The following is a 21,160-nucleotide window of genomic DNA, read 5'->3' on the forward strand; positions in this document are numbered from 1 at the left end:
AGACTATGTGTTTTCCTTGTCTTGTGCTTTTGGTGGATTTACACAAGTGTATGTATTCACACAACAAATCATGTGTATGTGCAAAACATGTTCCATTTATGGACCGGTGTAGCATAGAACCAAAATGAATATATATTAATCTACTTTATGGCAATATATATGGATCCATTTATGGGCAAGAAAACAACATGTTCCATTTATGGGCAGGTGTGCATTGACACAACAAATCTTTTTCCATGTTTCATGTTCCATATATATTCTATTTATGGGCAGGGTATGTGTGCATTGACACAGCAAACATGTTCCATGTTCCATATATTAATCTTGCATTGACACAGGTGTATGTATTGAACCAAAATGAATATATAATAACATGTTCCATTCATGTTATTAACATTTCCACATAACACTTTGTGCTAATATATATTAATCACAAAATGAAGTAAAAAAAAATTATACTAAAGAATATTTGTAAAAAAACAACACTTTCCATTTCAGGAGATAGATACAATAATCAGGGACTTTGCATTTCAATTATTCAATCACATTTCAACATCTTCCCCAAGCATCATGGCAGATTAAGGTTCCTTACCCTTACATTGTTGTTCATTGAGGCAAAACACAATAACATTACAAAAATGAAAAATAACCATGACAAAACTAGTGCCACCTTGTACAATCTCTCACTCTCTCTAGCCCTCTTAAGTTTCTCCTTAGCTTCTACATAAAGCTCATGAGTTTCTCTTTCCCTCCGGTTAGATCTTTCTTCCATTTTCCTAGTTGTCATTTCTCTCTGATTTGCAAGCTACAGTTCATTCTCAAGCATATTTATCCTTTGACGGTCACTCTTACAAGTTTCGTTATCCACCCACTGAAAGAAGCCACATTTGGGACCAACCTGATCATTACAATTATAACAATTAATTTCACAGTTTACAATTAATCACAACTAATAATTCAATTCAATTCAAATACAATAATGTAATTGTTTCTTACATTAAATTGACTAGAACCAAGGAATCTTCTTCCATAGTTACCAACTTTTTGACTTGTTCGTAGGGCACAATTCTTAAGGGTACATAAATGACCATCTCTGGTATGGTAGAAACCACTAGTTGTAGAGTCATTGCCAATTGATGAAGAAATAACAAATATTTGTTACCAGCTTATAGACCAACAAATCTGTTACAAGTAGCATAGTTCAAATTTTTAGCATATGTGACAGCATAAACCATTGTTAACATTTATCAAATTAAGTAAGATAAACTCACAATGAAATCCTGCATTAATGCATTGCAAACAAGCACCTTTGTAAGAAACACCAAAATTCCAAGAAAGAACCAATTAGAGATTGACAATTTGACCACTTAGTGTTGCCATCTAGCTTTAATTTGTGGTTTTGCATGTGTAATATTTTGTGGACTGATAGCTTTCACATTACCAAGCTTTAAGAAGTTTGTCTACATTTTCATGACTCCTGAATTTTGGATTAGACTAAAGTATAATGTTTCTTTGTGCTTTCAGGTGAAAGTAACTAAGGTTGGTAGTATTTCCCATGAGCATGACATTTTAACACAAAGTGACTGAATCATAGAATAAATCTAGACATACTCAAATTTTCGTTAGGAACAAGGGTATTTAGTAGATGAATTTGAGGACAACCAAGCCTCCAAGAATAGGGGAAGATATGTGAACAGACAGATAGAGAGAAAATAGAGAGGATTGAGAGAATTTGGAATTTAGAATGTTCATTTGATACATGCCAATCCTCACCACACTACTCTAATACCTCCCACTATCTAACTGCCTAACTGCCCAAAGCCAGCTGTCCATATCCTAACTAACTAACCATGTTAACAAACTCTCATACTATACAATACTAGTGTGGAGAATACAAGTATATACTGCCAACTAAGCAATTACAATTATCACTTATAGTACAATATCACTATACACTCTGGCAACACTAATGGATGCACACCTCATCAGCTACACCTACATGCCTCATCAACAACTCATACATCCTTCATCAGCAACTCACACATGCACCCCACCAACACCACACATGTTGCACCACATGCACAGCTAATCAGCACCACATGCACACCTCAACACCCAACTAAGTAACACACTCACACACTTCTAACAATTTCGCAATTTGTTAACTTGTGCTAGTGGACACTTTTTGCCCACCTATTAACTTGACCCACTACTTTTTGTTAATCACTCATAATTGTGAAATTGAGCATAAAAATGGTTGTGTTCATAGTATTGATGGTTGGAATCTTACTGGATAACAGAAGAACATAGTTGTATATAACAAGGGAAGCTAAATGAATAAAAATCCAAGTATCATGATTAGCCAAATAAAAAAGAGACTTTTTAAGTACCATCAATACAATTAAAACGCAACCAAAAGAGTGTGATAGCTAGTTTGCAAGAGTACCAAATCAACATCTCTAGCAACCCCTGAGATCAATTTATGATAGTACATCAAAGCAAAGCTACTTGAAGTCAAACTTGTAACATATAGAATTTTTGCTTTTAATACAATACTATTATAGACTACTATTAACTAATTAAGAAGCTGTTTCAAATGTTAGTTAATTGTGACAAACTTTCTTTTGTAACAGTTAATTGTTATCGATGAAAGTCCTGTTTATGTTCTTCTCAATCCCTCAATTAATCATGCTCAAAACGATCTTCCGGTCATTATTTATGAAAGTGGTATGTAACTTGCATCATTACCTCACAGTACAAGAAAGGATAATGCAGCCCCACATTGATGAAGGAAGGGTTCAGTAGCCCCACATTGATGAATACAAAAAAAAAAAAAAAAAAAAAAAAAAAAAAAAAAAAAAATTAAAACCCTAGGTTTCAAAAAATCAAATGAACAGAGCATATGAAAGTAAAAAACCAAAACTTGAAGCTCACCCAAGCAATAGATGAACCCAGAATCAAGAGAAAACAAACGGATCAAATACAAAAAATCAAAAATCTAATTATTGCACAATGAACTCACCCGAACTCACCCAAGCAATAGATAAACCCAGAATCAAAGCTCCTTCTTCCTTGGGTCAAGTGAAGCGCATTGCATTGTGTAGGATCTTCGTTTGGTGAGCAAGTTGGGTTGGATGAGAGTGAGTTTTGGGAGTGAGAGTGTTTTGATCTATTTGGGCTTTTGTTTTTTACATATTTTGTGTTAGAGTAATGGCTAAGGGAGAGATAGGTTATGGCACAATAACAGTGGGAATCACAGGTGGGTAAAGTGTCAAAATTTAAATCACGGATAGGCAAATCAAATTAGAGGCAAGTCACAGATGGGTAAAGTGTAATTATCCCTTTTTCAAATTTAAGCTTCTCATGAAAGTGGACATCTGTCATGATAACTTTGCATACAAATTATTATGATTCTTTGTTATTTAGCAGAACTTATCTTGTCAAACTTACATATAGTTTGGAGTAATTTTATAAAGTTTGTGACTATCTATGAAAATTTGATCATTACATAGTTAAAATTTATGATATTTTTAGTGTATTTATAGTTTCTTACACTTGTCTTTAAATATCATTTTATGGTTTATTTTAATTGACCTGATCAATATGACGTTTAGTTTATCTTTATGATATCATTTGAAGGGGTGACTATCAAAATGACTTAAGAATAGCCATAGCATCTTAAGCTGTAATGATAATCACATCAAGTTAATTTTTTTTAATACTTCATTAAGAATAAAGACATCTAAATTGTAATTAATTCGTGAATAACAATAACTTGGCTCCATAGGGAGGTTATATTTTTATGATTTAGTTGGAATAAGATGGTGAATTACACATCAAGAATATAATTTTCCTAGACCCAAAGGTATGTAAAATTTTATTCTTATTGTTCATAATTACTAGTCTTATAAATAAAGTATTTTAGTAAATTTATGTGTGATGCTCCTCTACCCATAGGAAACTTAGAATTTACTACTAAATTGACATTGGTTTTTTTTTTTTTTGAGAAAGAAGTTCATGAGTATTATAAGGTAATAGGCAAATTCGCCTGATAAGCAACAAGAGTATGGATAAGAACATCTTCCATCCAAATAGAAAAACCAGTGACATGACGTGCCTGTCTAGCTAGGTTGTGAGCTACAGCATTACCATCCCTACCAACATGTAAAAAGCGAATACAATTAAATAAGCTTACCAAACTTTGAGCATCACGAACTAGAAGACCAAAAGAAGCCAGAGATGCTGAGTCATCCTTAAGAGCAGCCATTACAGTCAACAAGTCTCCTTCCAGAATTCCTTTGTCCAATTCGAGCTCTAAAGCAAACTCAAAAGCTCTGCATGTCGCCAAAGACTCTAGTTCTTCAACAAAATTTTGGAGAGGTATATTTTGAGAAAGTGAAGCCATTACCAAGCCACTGCTATCACGGACGATCACGCCAATACTTGCTTTATTATCTTCTTAGAATAAAGCTGCATCGAAATTAATTTTGTAGAAATCCTCGGGAGGAGGAGTCCACCTGACCTGAGGTCTGATAGAAGCTGAAACTTTCATTGGCTGGGCTATCTGATACTCCATTAGAGATTTAAAAGCTCACTGAGGAACCAGGTCTAAAGGCATAGCTGGAGGAGAAGTTCTAGAACATGATTGTCCAAACCAGTATTGAAAAAAAATTCCACATTGCAGTCCGATTCTAGAACATGATGCAAATGCTGTGGAAAGTGTTGAAACCTAATTGTGTTCTTCAAATTCCATTATGGATCATCATCCCAGACTTGCGCCAAACTTGGACAAGACCATAAGGAGAGGAGGATGTCTTCTTGGTGGTGGGAGCATAGTGAACAGGTTGAATCCTCAATCACACATCAACGGACTAGGTTGGACTAGGTGGGAATTGCATTTCGACATGCCTTCCACAGAAAATTTCGCACTTTGCAAGGCAGTGCTAGCTTCCAAATATTTTTCCATAGGATTTTATTTGGGTCAGTTTGCTATTGTCTCGGTACATTGATGGTCCGAGCTTCAGTTTTGAGTAAAAAAATAACCTGACTTTGCTGAATATTGTCTAGACTAAACAAAGGGCTAGATGAGGACATCTTCACTTGTGTTTCGGCTTAAAGGTATTTTCTGAATTTGCTCAGATACTTCTTGGCTGAACACATTAGTCAGAATAGAAACATCCCAAGTTCAAGTGAAAGGATTTATGAGTGAACTTACAGTGGCATCTTGCAATTCAGCTGGTAGAGGTGTCACGCCCCAAACCTGAAAGGGTCCAAAGCGTGAGAAAGACATCTCAAAGGTACCTATAGGTTTTGTTCCTTTTGACAATTCAAACAAAATAAAATCATATCAAGTACCATCATCAAGAATTATCATAATAATTCCATCAAATATACTCTCAAAGTAAGTCAGAGCTCTATGCAATAAATACAATGATCATCGGTCACAAAAGAATGGAGGTTTGAATAAATAATTACACATCATCAACTTGTCCCATTAGTGGAAATAAAGGCATAACCACTATTAGATACAAAAGAATTGGGTCAAGCCTACTCTAAGTTATACATCATCAATTATCTGAACCAATATACATTGGTTGATGCTATGGTCAAGTAGCGGAATCCGGCAAGTTAAAGAAGAAATAGGTTCGGCGTAACCTCGTTGGAGCAAGAAGCTTGGAGGGCTTAGGTACTTGGGTAGATTAGGCTTGGAGGGTCTTCTGCTATTCATGTATCCCAACTACATTCTTTAGTGGATTATTTGACCGCTTGGAGGGCGGCGGAGAGGTTTTACGTCGAGGACTTCGGTTTCCTCTTCGATAACACATCGTGTGTTGTCCGTGTGTTTGCATCTCTCTTTCCTTTATCTTTGCCTTATATTTACTGTTGTGGATGTGTTTATATTTGGCCTAGATTGTTTTATCAATTCTGTTATAAGCTTATTATCATATTTCGCACATTGATTGTTTGATATAAAGCTTGAATTGGTATTTTGTATCTAGGGGTCTAAACGTTCAAGGGTGTTTCATATCCATATTGAACTTTCACATGATAATGAACATTTTACAAAACATGTTATAATTTGGGAATTTCCATTTAATTTATGCAAAAAGAATTTCATTAACCACATGACAAGAACAATAGCAATAGTTTAGTACCAAACTTCCAAAAATAACTATAAAACTATGTTCCATTCACTTTGAGCCATAAAAATATCCAATACCTTTTCAAAACTAGAAAACCTCACCCAAGATGCAACAAGGACGGACATATCACCCAGACATCATACTGCCACAAACAAGTTAGAGCCCAAACACACTAGCATGATATGTACCTCTTTTGGCATGTGGTCTATTGGCCCTGCCAAGCCTCACCCACACCCTCAATGATTTACCTATCCCCTCCACGGGTAGCAGGGGATAACACTTCATGTAATACCTCTTTTGCATGTGATCTCTTGACCCTACCTAGCCTCACCCACATACTCAAAGATTTATCTCTTTCCCCCATGGGCAGTAGGGAATGACGTGTTGTACAGTACCCCTTCTGCATGTGGTTTTTTGGCCCTATAGGCAGTGGCCTCACCCACACACTCAAGGATTTACCTGTGTCATACAAAGTGTGAGTCTCCAACTTGGCTTCTTGTCACCAAGACAGGGTAATCACCAACATCATAGCACAAGGGCAAACCCACATCAAAAGCTCACAAGTTCAATGTATTCAAAATACATAGTTTACTTCCAAGTAGTTTCATAAGGTATTACAACAACCAAATATCCACAATATTCTCAAAAGTATTTCTTGTCAAAAATGTTTTGCATCAATATTTCCCAAATAATACAAGACAAGATAAATAAGCACCTTTAAGTTTCCAATATACCATAAAGTCCATAAATTCCTTATCATAGGATTAAGTCAAAGATGCTCATAATTTCCATGTCAACAATCGATGCATTTCCCCAAATGCAATACCAAATATGATGCATTTATATATATAATAATATATAATAGGGTCACAACACAATACTTTTAAGAAAACATAGATCCATATATAATTTCCCAAAATGTGTTTAACCCAAAAACAACATTTATGCAACATGATTATTTTCCACACAAAAAAAAAAAAAAAATCCCATTAAAAAGCTACTTACCTTGCAACCTGAAAAAAGGCCTAATTTTCCAAGTTCCAAATAAGATTAGCTAGAACCTAAACAATATCAAGCAAACTTATCACAATAGGCATAAAGCTTGACATTGCATCTAGCTATGAATTTGAAATTGCTAACTAAGAAATTAATTAGGCAAGCCTAGCATTTAACCTCTCAAATAATGTATTCCACTTCCAAAGTTTCTCAACTATTTCATTACAAGGCATAAACTCCAACTTATCATCATGTCGTTCCAAGTTTCACCTTTACCATAAGAGATCCTAACACTTTATGAATTTCTTCCTCAATATACATGTCATTTTCAAGAGACCCACAAAACAACAACATATATAATAATACCCACCATTACAAACCCCAAATGTAAATCCTCCACTAGCTCCAAATGCACAATAAAAATTAGATTCATCAACTATTTCACATTAAAGAGCCAAAACCCCTAAATTTTCACCACTTAGCTAACCACCATTGTAAAAATCATTAACCCATTCATCAAATACATCCACCAAGACCAAAACCCATACATAAAAACACATAAATAACACTTCTAATGCTCATAAATCACATGGGTACTATTATTAAAGCTTAGATAAAGAAAGCCTCTAGCAAAGCATATAAACCCACAAAAAGAATAAAAATTTTTACTTCAAAAAGTAGAGGTGAGTGAGTCTTACCTTTTCCTATTAAGTTTTCCAGTGATCCTTGCCGGAAAAAATGAAGTATATGGTTATGTGGAGTGTACCAGTGGGAGAGTGAGGGAGAGGGGTGTGTGTTGGTTGAGAGAAAATGAAAAGAGAAGAAGAACCAAGAATGTGTGTGTGGCCGACCAAGAGAGAAAAGAGATATTTTGAAAATGAGTGGTGGGGAGCAAATGGGTAGGTGGGGTCACACGTGTGGCTCTCCAATTAATTTGATCCTCTCCTTTCTTCTTTTTTTTTTTTTTTTTTTTGGTATTGGGCTGGGCCATTACAATGAGTGCAAAGGTTTTGGTCATATGAGGATAAAGTGCCCAAACTATCTTATGAAAATGACTCATCTGATGAGTATGTGGATGAATGTGGTCACTTTATGGCTTTCGCTGCCACAACTGATAAGGTGATTATGGATAGTGCTAGTGATAGTGAGGATTCTTCTACTAATGAAGTACCCAAGAAGTTGACCCTTTAGGAAGCCTATGATAAACTATGCATTGAATTTATAAAATCTGAAAAGACTTCTCATCATTGTAGAAAAGAGCTTAATGAGGTAAAAACTGAAAAAGCTGACCTGTTAGTCAAACTAGATGAGACTACAAGGTTGGTTGAGACTTTTGTTGTAGAGAACACCTCATTAGAAGAGAAAGTCAAGAATCTTGAGGTTGAGCTTAGTCAAGCTAGAACTCAAATAGAAAGGATGTCTAGTGCAAAGCTTGATGAGGTATTAAGTGCTCAAAAGCCTAGTTTTGATAAGATTGGCTTAGGATATGCTGTTTCCTCTGGCCCCTTCTCTTCCACTACTTCTAGATCAATGACTGTCTTTGTGCCCCAGTTTGAGAAAGGTGATAAAGGTATGAAATCCAAAACTGTTTTGGTTAATTCTAAATCCTTTGTTAGACCTCATGTTTGTCACCATTGTGGTGTTCCTAGACATATTCATCCTAATTGCTTTAAATTGTATCCTCAAAGGCAAGTGTCCAAACGGTCATAGATTTCCTCTCAAGAACCTATACTTTTGTTTGGAGAGTTATTAAAAGTCTTGAGTTTTTTAACTCAATTTCAAGAGAATTCTAATTCTTCTATGTCATTTAGTAGACATACTAGGACATGTGTCTTTTCATTTTCACGGCTAAAGACTCGTGCTATGTGGGTGAGAAAGGAGCCTAAGACTTAATGGTCTTTTCTGTTATCCTTTGCTTTAATTCTTTCTATCTAAAGTAGGACTCTCTTTGCTTGATTTCTTATCTGCTTTGGAATCATGCTTTCATGCATATGCATCTAGTTTTCTTTCATGCCTTCATGTTGTTTGTCTGTTTCTGTTTTGTTGTTTGGTCTTTATTTTGTTTGTTTTTCAAAATAAAAATTAAAAAATCCAAAAAATACAAAAACAGTGTGTGTTTTGTGTACATTGGTACTTGTATACCTTGGATGACCATTGAAACAAAATTTTCTAAATTTTGTATCTTAGATGAGCATCTCTATGCACAACTAAGTAAGTGAGTTTTGTGGCTTGTGTTTGTGATGAGTAAGGTTAAGTAATCTCTTATACTTAATACTCATATCACTTTTTTTGACAAGAAGGACTAAAAAATCCTAAGAGAAAGGCATAAATAACCATCTCACCACTGTTGCCTGCCAATCATGAAATGACATTTGTATACTTCGGCACAACAAAAGTGGAATGTCAAATGCTTAACATCATCAGGTATTTCTTTTCTATCTCTTATATGCCTATGCATGGTTTGTTTAAAAGAAAAATATGCAAAGAAAAATAAAAGCAAAAAGATCAAAATGGTTTATATATGATTGCAAGAGTGTATTCTAGGAGATGTGAGAATTATAAGATGTACCTCGAAGGTGATATTCCCCATCAAACAGTTATGATTGTGTGTGAGTTATAGAGTTTTTCTCATATCTTAAATCGTCACAACATGTATACACTTATGCAATCTTGCGATATTTTTCACACACAACACGCAAATTCTTTGCTACTTTTGATACATGTGTAGGTACAATGTGATTTTGTCATCACAAGGAATACGTGTTAATGTATACTCACTAAACTGTCTTGACTAATTTTTGAAATATAAAATTTGTTAGACTTGTTTAGTGTGTATGTGTGTGTGTGTTTGGGATCTAAAAGCTGAACACTTTTCTTGTTGAAAAATGTTTTTGAGAGCTTAAAATATTGTTTGGATCTTTGATTGAGTAGCATGCTTGATTGCATTCATATCTGTATTTTTCTTTTCTTTAAAAACTGTTTTTAAACAATTTCGGCAGCTATTGGACACCTCTCAATAGCTAGGCTATCTATCGAACTCTTCGGCTTCTTTTTATCAAATTCTCAATAACTTCTGAACAGATTCTCTATTGTTAGGTTCTAAATGTTTAGAACAATTGGCAAATCGTGAACACAAACTTGTCTAGATCTAGATCTTAGAGTCTATAGGTTTTATTAGACAATACTCAAGGTGATTCAAGTCAAGATTCAAGAACATACAAGCTGCAGGAAGAAGAATTCATATTCTACCTGGTTCGATCGACCGAAGAATAGGCTCGATCGATCGAAAATCGTATCTGCAGAATTTTAAGTCGGCCCAAACAGCAACTTAAGCCCATTAAGGATTAGGGTTTTAGATCTACTTCTCCCACCATATAAAGGAAACCCTAAGCCACGTTTTAGAGACTTTTGGAGAGAGAGATTAGAGTGCCTCTTGTGCCTCCTTTTATTTTTTAGGGTTTTGTTCCCAAACCTCTCTAAGTCTTTGTTGCTCATATTTGCGGTTGATGTGAATCTCTTGTGAGATCCTTGAGGAGCTTTCCTTCACATAAACTTAGGGTTTTCAAGGTAGATATATTATCTACATCTTGATGATCAACATGGTTGCTACCATTGAAGCTTAAAGAATATCAAGCGTGGGTGCTTGTAGCTTATTGAAGAATTCAAGAAAGAAGGAGTCCGTGGATTCGGAGCTTGCACAGGGTCATGTCAGTAAGTTCTACTGGTAGATAGCATTAGGAAGTCAAGCGGGGAGCTTGTAAGTCCTTTTGTATGAACTTCAATTCTTTCATAGTGAATTCAGTTTTGCCTTGAGGATCAGTGGGTAAAATCCTCCTCAGGTTTTTTACCGGTTTGGTTTTCCTGGATGATCATATCTTGTGTTTTTTATTATTCCGCTGTTATATATTCTTGATATGATTGTTTGATTGTTTTAACCTAGAATTGCTTAATTTGACTAAGTAACAACTTAGCTAATTAATTAGGCTACTCAATCTGGTTATGTGTTAAGGGGTCTAAATTTCCAACAAGTGGTATCAGAGCGAGTAGCTCATTTGTCTGTAGATCCTTTGATCTAAGAGCTGATCCTTGACCCATGTTATCATGGATAATTTGAAGTGTCTTTCTACTCATGCTTCTGCTGATTTTATTGATGCCTGTGCTGTTTTGAATAAAAAGGACACTATTGTTTTTGTTGATTTTTTTTATGCTTTTGAAACTCTTCGTAAGGAATTATCTAAATCTTTGAAAATTGTTAAGAAATTTAAAGAAGAGTTAAAATTGGCTAATCTTGAAAAAAAGGAATTAATTGTTAGATTAAATGAGTCTAATAAAAAGAATGAATTTTTGAGAAATCAAATTTCCTCTCAAGATGAGAAGATGAAAAGCTTGGAACAAGAGTTAGTTAAATCTAAAACTAAAATTTAAAATTTGACTAGTACCAAGCCTGTTGTTAATAACAGAAGTGTTTCTGTTTCTCTTAAGCCTAAGACTGAGAAAGTTTATATCCCTCCTTTCAAGAGGAATAATAAAAAAAAATGCTTATTTTGCTAAGTTAGACAAAGGTAAAAATTCTGATGTTAACGCTGAAGTTTCTAAACCTATGTCTAAACCTGCTATGAAATCTGTTTTTGTGCCTACCTGTCACTTTTGTGGCGTTGTTGGTCATATTAGACCAAACTGTTCTTTGTTGAGGCAAAAACCTAAATCTGAGACTAGACTTGTTGTTAGGAATACTGATGTTCCTAAATTTGTTCATGTTTGCCACTTTTGTGGTGTCTCTGGTCATATTCGTCCTAATTGTCATAAATTGAAATTTAAGTATTCTGTATGTCAATCTAGGATATGTGATGATATTTCTCCTGCCATAAGTCCATATAAATTGTTTCATATTCTTTTGAAAAATCTGAGCTTGTTGGCTTGTGAAAGGAATTTGCAGGATTTTAGTCTCTCTCAGAAGATTGGTGTAATCCCTCAAATACACTCTGCTTCAAATGGATTTTCACCTACAAAGCCGAAGACTCGTGCTAGATGGGTGAGAAAAGATTCTCCAAGGTGAGTGTTGTTAACTTGTCCCTGATTTAATTCTTTCAATTATTTGTGGACATGTTTTGTTTTTGTTTTTGGTTGTTTTGCTTTTTAGGTTGTTTTTATTAAAAAAAAAATCCAAAAACATTGAAAAATTTCAAAAAGACAAAAATATTTTATTTTGAGTCTTGTTTTATTTGTTTTGAGGATTACATGAGTTATGATATCTCTCTTTTGATTTAGAACATGCTTGACATTGTGGAGAAACTTAAATAGTTTGTACTAAGCTATTTCTGATTTTGTATGAGTATATACTAGTTTGTACATGTACTCATGGGTTAATTAAGAAATTGATATTTCTTGTTTATGTACCCTTTATAGCTTAGTTAAATACTGTCATGCATTGCATTTGCATTGATTCATTTAGCATAATTTGTGTTTTTTTTTTTTTGTTTTTGGTCATATAGCTTTTAAAACCAAAAAGATTTTTGTGATTTGTATTTCACATCTTGGGTTTATAATCAAGGATTGACCATATTATCTTTACATAACAAGTTTATGTACCTTGTTTAGTTTTGATGAGCTTATTTATTGTACTTTACTAGTTGAAACTTTGTAGTGCATGTTGTGTGCGAAAGATGTTTATGGTGTTTATCACTTTGTCTTGATCTTGAAGTCACATATTGTTTGACTGTCGGACTTGATCCTTTTGAGAAAGGCATAAATAACCATCTCACTACTGTTCACTAGCCAATCATGAACATCTTAGTGCATATCATAAGATTCTGTGCTCGAGAAAGTGTAGCACATGCACAAAAAGAACATAAGGTGATGTCTCGGCTTAATTGCTTAATGCTTAAAATTGGTATGTACTATTAGGCTTAATGCCATCTTACATAAATAAAATTGGTGTGTATTATTAGGCTTGATGCCATCTCACATAATAATGAGGTAAAAATACAAGAAACTTACATGATTGCAAGCTTTTGTTCTAGGAGATGTGAGAGTTATAGGATGTAACTCTTTAGGTGATAGTCTCTTTTAAATTCTATGTGATGGATTGTGTAGACTTTGTAATTGATTGCTATTCACATATCACCTCACATGTTTCTCAAAGTTTTTGCTAGTTGCACACACTACACAAGTTACTCTTTGTTAAACTTAGTACATTTTATTGTGTGTGATCTTGTTGTGGCCATCCAAGATTAAAAGTTCCTTGATTTTAATGCAAAATGTGTTTAATGTTTACGCTTTAAGGAAAAATTAATTGAAAATCTTGATTTTGAAAGATCTGGGTTGAATTCAAGTATTTTTTAAAAACTTTTCGTCTCATACTCATGCATTTTTTATAAAACAATGTGCATTGAGGAGTTTCTGCATTAAAATGCTCTGTTTTCAAAAATCTGATTTTTCCAAATTTTCGATCGATCGAACCTGCTTTTCGATCAATTGAAATTGCGATTAAATTTTTTGGTTTGAGTCTGCCTGACTCGATTGATGTTCGATTGATCGAAACTAAAAAATTTTCAGTTTCTATGTTTTTGACCAAAATTTTTTATGCATCATTTGTGTTTAGGATTCACATGTATTGCATTTTTTTTTTTGTCTCCATCTTGCAGTTTTGCAGTCATATCTCTCATTGTTTTCACACATAACATGCATACACTTTGCTAAATTGGGTACTTAACTTGATTTAAAAATTGATTGATTAATTTTTGAGTTTTGTACATTCTAATATATGCTATTTCTTATGTGTGAACTGTAGAAAATATTTTTCTTAAGAGATATGATGGATAATCAATGTGCAAATATTTTCTCTACTCATACAACTGTTTATGGGTCACATAGTGCCATGTTTATCTTTTATTGAAAGAGAGAATATTTTTTCTTCATGTGTATCATCACCTTAGTTTTTAACTTTGGTCCTGCTGGTGAGGATGTACCTAATCCTGTTGGTGATGCTGCTGCTGCTGATTTTCCCCACCTCCTTTATTTTTCCCCAAAACTGTTTTTCCCAAAACTTGTTTTGTTTTTCCTATTTTTGATAGGGGGAGAAAAGTTTTTTAACCTGTGTTGTTCATAGGGGGAGCTATCTCTATTTTCTATAGAGTTGAATTATTTTGTGTCTCCTTCCTTCTCTATTTTCTCTTATCCTTTGTTGCGAATGTTGATTGTTTACTCTTTGTATGAGTTGTCTTTGTCAATACGTGACAAAAAGGGGGAGATAGTTGATATGTGAGAATATGTGTGGAAAATATAAGAATGTTATGTTTAGGGGGAGTTAACATTGTTTTTGATGTATCTAACTTAGGGGGATAGTTAGTTTGCATATTTGTTGAGTTATTGTTTTTCTGTCACACATGCGTTTATTCGTTTGTTGAGTGTTTCAGGAAATATACAGGTTAATTCAATTGAGCTGCTGTCTACACTTACAACTAATGGATAGTAGTTAGGTTGAATTTGTTGTAATGAGCAATTTATTGTTTTGGGTTGTTCTTGTATTTGAGCATTTCATTCTGTATGAAAGTTTTGTCACGAATTGCCAAAGGGGGAGATTGTTAGGTNAAAAAAAAAAAAGGGTTGACCTAAGTCCCACCTGCTGAAATTCCTGTCCAGGTCAACCATAAGTCACACAAGTCAACTCTTTTTATTTTGAAAGGAAAAAATTTAGCTTGTTTTGGCCTTTTGATCCTGTGTAAAAATGTTTTCGCACTTTCACTTCTTGTTTTGGAGCCTTGAAGATTTTAGTTTAGTGAACCTAAAGACTATGTAAACTTAAAATTGTATAGTATTTTTAACTTATGAGTGTTTTCTTTATTTGTTCACTTATTTTTTATTTGTTCACTTATTAGTATTGAAAAGAAGACACAAAATTTGTTCAAATTTATTTTTACTTATTATTATTATTTGCATATGAAAAAAACTAGTCAAACTAGATTGGCCTGACCCTAAAAAGAATGGATAGGGGTTTTTAGGTTTTGCAACTCAGTACGACCCATTGTTAACTTGAACACAATCTTACCTAAACCCGCCAATGCCGAACTCGTACCCAATCAACTTGACCTGTTTGTGAAAGCTAGTTTGCTACATATACCATTCATTTTACCCATGCTCCATTGAATTGGCTTGGGACTTATAGACTGTTTTCTCCAACACTATCACAACTTTTATTATATTACTGATAACAAAAATAATCATACCACCTGTTTACCAACTAATGAATAAGTCTTGCTCATCTTTCAGTTGAAATAATTTTGGTTTACTTAACTAAAACAAATTTTAATTCATTTTTTAGATCTAATCTCCTTTTCCAGAATAATTTGGATCCTCTAATGTGACAGGTTCCTTAACAGAGCCTTGCAAGACAAGGTATGTACTGTCAATGATGTTGAAGAAGCAAAGGCAGTTCTTAGGCTTGTTCCAATTTGGGCTACGAGCTTAGGTTTTGCTATTGTGCTTGCACAAACCTCAACTTTCTTTACCAAGCAAGGGGCTACTCTTGATAGAACAATTTTTCCTGGCTTTGAGATACCAGCTGCTTCACTACAATTCTTTGGCGGCCTAGCCATGGTCTTTTTCATTCCTGTATATGACTGCATTTTTGTTCCTATAGCAAGAGCTATCACCACTAAACCCTTTGGAATCACAATGCTACAGAGAATTGGAACTGGATGCATTTATCTATCATTTGCATGGTAGTCGCAGCTCTAATTGAAATAAAAAGGCTCAAAACTGCTAAAGAATATGGGTTGGTTGATATGCTAGATGTAACTATTCCAATGAGTGTGTGGTGGCTTCTTCCTCAATATGTTTTGTCAGGAATTGCTGATGTTTTCACCATGGTCGGGCTACAAGAATTCTTCTATGATCAGGTCCCAATTGAATTAAGAAGTGTGGGTCTCGCCCTCTATCTCAGTATTTTTGGGGTAGGGAATTTTTTAAGCAGCTTTCTTATCTCTTTCATTGAGGAGGCAACTGGCGGGGATGGCAAAGATAGTTGGTTTGCTGATAATCTTAATCGGGCACATCTTGACTATTTTTATTGGCTACTTGCTGGACTTAGTGCAGTTGCATTTGCTGCCTACTTGTATTTTGCAAAATCTTATATTTATAATAATAGGAAAAGTACAATTTGAATTCAGTCACTTTGCTGTTAGTAAATTTTTGTACTCCTTGTCATCTTTTGGTGTGTTCAACCTAGGGTTCAAATGTTCCATGCTAAGCAAAATCATTTGACCTAATGACATCATATCTTGAAATTCTAGTTTTCTAACATAGAATTTCCAGAAGCCAGCACTTTTTTTTTAATTTTTTTTTATATATATTTTATTTATATATATAGATAAATAGATAGTAGAGGAGGGGGAAGTGGGGTTTGAACACCTTTTAAAAGCCAACACTTGTAACTCAACTACATGGATGTTATGTTATGTGTTGGGGTGGGATGTCACTTGGACGCGTATATCTCTGTGTTTGGCTGAGGGGAGAATAGAGGGGAAGGGGGTAGGCTTTAAACCCTCCTTTGAAAGAATTTGAAGTTGAGGAGTTATAGTTTACAGAAAAGAAGGGACGGAAAAACTGAATCCCAAGAACTTGGTGTTGGTACATCAAATTAGGGCTTTAAGGAAAAAAAAAAAAAAAGACCACACAACTCAGAAACCCAATTGAGTGAGCGTTTGGCAATGGTGTCTGCGTTTTGCGTTTTGCAAGTTTTGCGCTTTCAGATTTTTTTTTTTTCCCCCTGCACGTGAACAGTAACATCACATGGGTTTACTGTGCAGGGGGCAAAAATCACTGTTCACACACTGTTTATCACTGTTTATAGCACTGTTCACGCACTAAAAAATATTAAAAATGGAACCCACAGTACTATTTACACATTTAAAAATTATTTTGCTACAGTGTTTTCAGTTTTCAGTTTTCAGTTTCAACAACAATAAGTTCAATCCAAACAGACCCTAAATCAAATCTAATCCAAAAGGTCACGAGATATTTTGACCACCTAGGTGATCAAATGTGGGTATGAGAGGCTTAATATTAATGGGAACAATGAACCCAACCTAATGGAATATGTTTGTATGTATATATACATGGGATGTCTTATGCATTATTTGCCACATGGTAACCTTATATGTAGATTTTTTTTTTTTTTTTCTCTCCTAAACTCGTCACAACCTCACTACTTTCTTATTTATCCTTTTACCCATTAGTGGAAAAGGTTAGGACGAACTCAAATCATCAATCAATCAATCAATCTCTCTCTCTCTCTCTCTCTCTCTCTCTCTCTCTCTCTATATATATATATATATATAAGTAGAGATCTCCTGTGTAAGTGCATGATGTCTTACCATATGAGACTCTAAAGTCTAAACTTGCATTTAGCTTAAAAAATGGGTTAGCATTTAAAAAGCCCAAGCCCAATTAATGAATTATAACCCAACCACTTTGTTACAGCTCTTTCACTTCTTTGCACTTATCTTAAAAACTGAAACATTCAACAAAACTAATTCACGTTCTCTCTCTCTCTCTCTCTCTCTCTCTCTCTCTCTCTCTCTCTCTCTCTCTCTCTCTCTCTCTCTCTCTCTCTCTCTCNCATATGCTACTTGCGATTCTCTTTCAATGTTTTAGAGCATCAAACTTCACCATAGGAGATTTATTTGTATAGAAACAAAAGAAGACGGATCAATTAGCATTAATTCATATCACTTTTAGGTTTTGTCATAATTAGCATTAATGCACACACTTTGCATTTGTCACGTGTATTCTTGGGTTGAAGGACAACTCTTTTTTTTTTTTTTTTTTTTTTTTTTTTTTTTTACAGGATAGAATTCTACTCTAGCCTGATCTAAGTGTATATGTGTGTGAAGCTCCCTCTTGGAGACTTGAACCCCGACCCTTGCCCCCTACACTCCACAGCATTTATACTTGTAGCGTGACCATCGCACCAAGGGTGTGCGGTGGTGGTTAAAGGACAACTCTTAAATATTCCCATCTAGGAGTTATTTTGCACTTAAAATAAATATTATTGGATAATATGGGGCGTCACTTTAGAGGCTTCTAAAGAAACTTGAACATAAGTATTAACCCTAAGCACATCTCATTTCACAGACGTAAGATAATTTGCTTCCATCTACATGGTAAAAGTCTTCATTAAGCAAGACATATTATATGTGCAGATTTTGGTGATTGTTTTAAAAATTCGCTTTCAAATTATACTTAACCCTCAATGGTTAAAAACAAATTATTCACCTTTAAAAAATAACCACTTTCTTATCCATAGGTAAGTTAATTTGTTTCCACCTGTGTCAATTAGAGGCTGATACATCATACAATCAACATTGGCATGAGCAACAATAAAGAAAACCTAATGAACGCAAGCAATGTATATGTAATTGTAAATGCAACAGAGAAATTTTTTTGAAGTGTATTTAGTTGGATGGGGAGAAAGGGAAATAAATAGTGGGACTTAGAATATTTTTCCAAGCTCACCAAAAAATTCTCCCCAAAATTGAAAGAAAACTGAGAGGATGAATTTACCTCTAAGTCCCTACCCTGTTAGGTTTTTTTTTTTTTTTTTTTTTTTTTTTTTTTTTTTTTTTTTTTTTTTTTCTCTCTAAAAAAAGTAGAATTGATAAATTAAAAAATGGCAAAAGTACAAAAGTATAAGAATAGGGTCCTGAGCCACAACAGGCCTATCCGCCTAGGCTACAGGACAAGAAACAGACTAAACACTATCACAAATAGAAGACATGACTAAAGAATTGAATAAAAAATTAAAAGATGCTGCGGCAGAACAAAAAAAATGACTAAAGTAAAGAGTAAAAAATTGAAAAAGCTGCCTTAGACGAACTCATGTCCTCTGTTACGTGTTGGCTTCCACTTTTTTTTTTTTTTTTTCCTTCGATTTTTTTCTTTTTTTGTTATTAACTAACGTGTTGGTTTTTTTTTTTTTTAATTTGATTTTTGCTGGACGTGTAGCTTTCTTTTTTTTTTTTTTTGTGCTCATATGTTTATTTTTTCATTAATTTTGGTTGGTTTGGTTTTTGTTTTTGTTTTTTTAAGAAAACAGTTTTGGAGGTTATTTCTTATGCTATTTTTTTTTTTTTACTTTAATAAAATGTCTATCTATACACATTTTCTTCGAAAGAGAATCGCAAGTAGCATATGCAGTTAGCACTTCCTAAGTCCAACACATTTTTCCTTTTGTTTTACTTTGTGACAAATAGTGATGTATTTATTTAACTTCAATTGAATTGGTGCTTCTTTTTTGTTTTATTGGAGTCATTTGCAATTTGTGGAGCCAAGGATAAATGTTATGTTAATCGAAAATTGTATTGATGCAGCATGTAACTACAACTTTTTTGGCTCAATGACAATTAGTGTTGTCCCTATATAACTTCAAGTGAGTTGATGCTTCCTTTTTTCTTTATTGAAGTCATCTACAATTTCTAAAGCCAAGGATAGATGTATTGTATATGGAAATTTGTATTGATGCAAAATGTAACTAATTAATGAATGCCATTAGTAGATTAAGCGATTCTAATTTACTTATACTAAAAAAAAAAAAAAATTCTAATTGAAAATTTATCTAATATTATATTTTTGAATAGATAAGAAAGGTCTTCTTTCATGTTATTACTTTTGAAAAAGTTTAACTTAATTACTTTTGAAAAATTTTAACTTAACTTTCTTATATAGCATCTTACAACTCCACTAGTCAATATTCAATATATATATATATAAAAGCAGAGATCTCATTGTGTGAGGGTCTAAGCTTTTGCCAAGTGGCACCTTTTATGAAGTTTCTCTACAATCATCCAACTCTCCCATTAATTGCCTAAGTTTACACCACAACTCTCTCTCTTCTTCATGTCTTTTAGTATACCAAATGTTTCAGTTTTTTTTTTTTTTTTTTTTAAATAAAAAGGGATACTAATAACTAATGAGATCAAGATAGATAATCTTCTAGCATTTCTGTTGCCTAAATTACACAAATCCATATCTATTATTGTAGGGACTGGGTTTGAGCACTATCACTGTTGGATGAGTGGACTCAAGCCCAACTAGCCCAATACAATAAATTTGTAGAGAGTGGGAGAAAGAACTAAGGCTTAATGAGGGCTGCAACAACTAAACATGGCGGTGAATGGATTGAATAGTGATAAGGATGTTGACTGGAGTGTGAAATTATGCTCCTCGGCACTCTCTTATGGAGCTTGTAGTCCTTATTATTCCTTCAGCACTTAGTTACAAAGATAATACAAGTTGCTCCCGTGTTCCTTCTTCCAATCCCCTCCCTTTGGGAGGTCTGTTACATTATATTCCCCCTTTTAGTTGATCTTGGCCCTCCATTTGTCGATCTTGCAGGCCAATACTCGAGTCATTTTCCTCAGTGACAATTAGTGCTGTCATTATTTAACTTCAATTGAACTGGTGATTCCTTTTTGTTTTATTGAAGTCATCTGCAATTTGTGGAGCCAAGGATAAATGTTATGTTAATGGAAATTATATTGATGCAGCATGTAACTACAATTTTTTTGGCTCAATCACCATTAGTTTTACCCCTATATAACTTCACGTGAGTTGATGCTTCCGTTTTTTTTTTTTTTTTGATAAACAAAAATGGGAGCGTTTATGGTTGTATTAAACTCCCGAGCAGGGCGCCGTGTCAAATGTGCAAGTCACTTATTTTGGACACGTGTGAGAGTCACCTCATTTCTGAGAACACCCCTCACCAAGGATGCCCACCAATAGAAGGCCGTCGGCAGGACTCGAACCCAAGCCTGACAAGCAGGGAACGAAGGTCCTAACCAACTCAGCCAACCCCCCATTGGCGATGCTTCCGTTTTTCTTTATTGAAGTCATGTAGTAGCTTACAACATTATCCGCGCGACGTGCGAGCACTCTGCTAGTTTGCTTATAAAAGAGGAGTATGAGCAATGTATAATATCAACTCTGTGTTTGTTATAAAAATTATTTCTATGTGGGAGTCAATT

At 34.2% G+C, this 21,160-nt stretch overlaps 1 protein-coding gene and 1 long non-coding RNA gene across 2 annotated transcripts in view; one reads left to right on the plus strand and one right to left on the minus strand.

Moving 5' to 3' along the window:
• The window catches only part of LOC111988220 (protein NRT1/ PTR FAMILY 5.10), a 51,176-nt gene extending 34,871 nt beyond the window's left edge, over positions 1-16,305 (plus strand). The window contains 2 exon segments of the mRNA XM_065761802.1: positions 15,506-15,834; positions 15,837-16,305. Of these exon segments, the coding sequence (XP_065617874.1) occupies positions 15,506-15,834; positions 15,837-16,300 (793 nt within the window). The 3' untranslated portion in view covers positions 16,301-16,305.
• LOC136062589 (uncharacterized) lies at positions 499-5,571 on the minus strand. Its single transcript, XR_010624314.1, has 3 exons — positions 4,196-5,571; positions 997-1,182; positions 499-898 (listed from the first exon to the last, which is right to left on the minus strand). It is a non-coding gene; the product is annotated as an uncharacterized LOC136062589 (long non-coding RNA).
• Positions 16,306-21,160: the final 4,855 nt, after the last annotated feature.

Source organism: Quercus suber, unplaced genomic scaffold (assembly GCF_002906115.3).
Source record: "Quercus suber isolate HL8 unplaced genomic scaffold, Cork oak 2.0 scaffold_429, whole genome shotgun sequence".
In the NCBI taxonomy this organism is placed as follows: Eukaryota; Viridiplantae; Streptophyta; class Magnoliopsida; order Fagales; family Fagaceae; genus Quercus; species Quercus suber.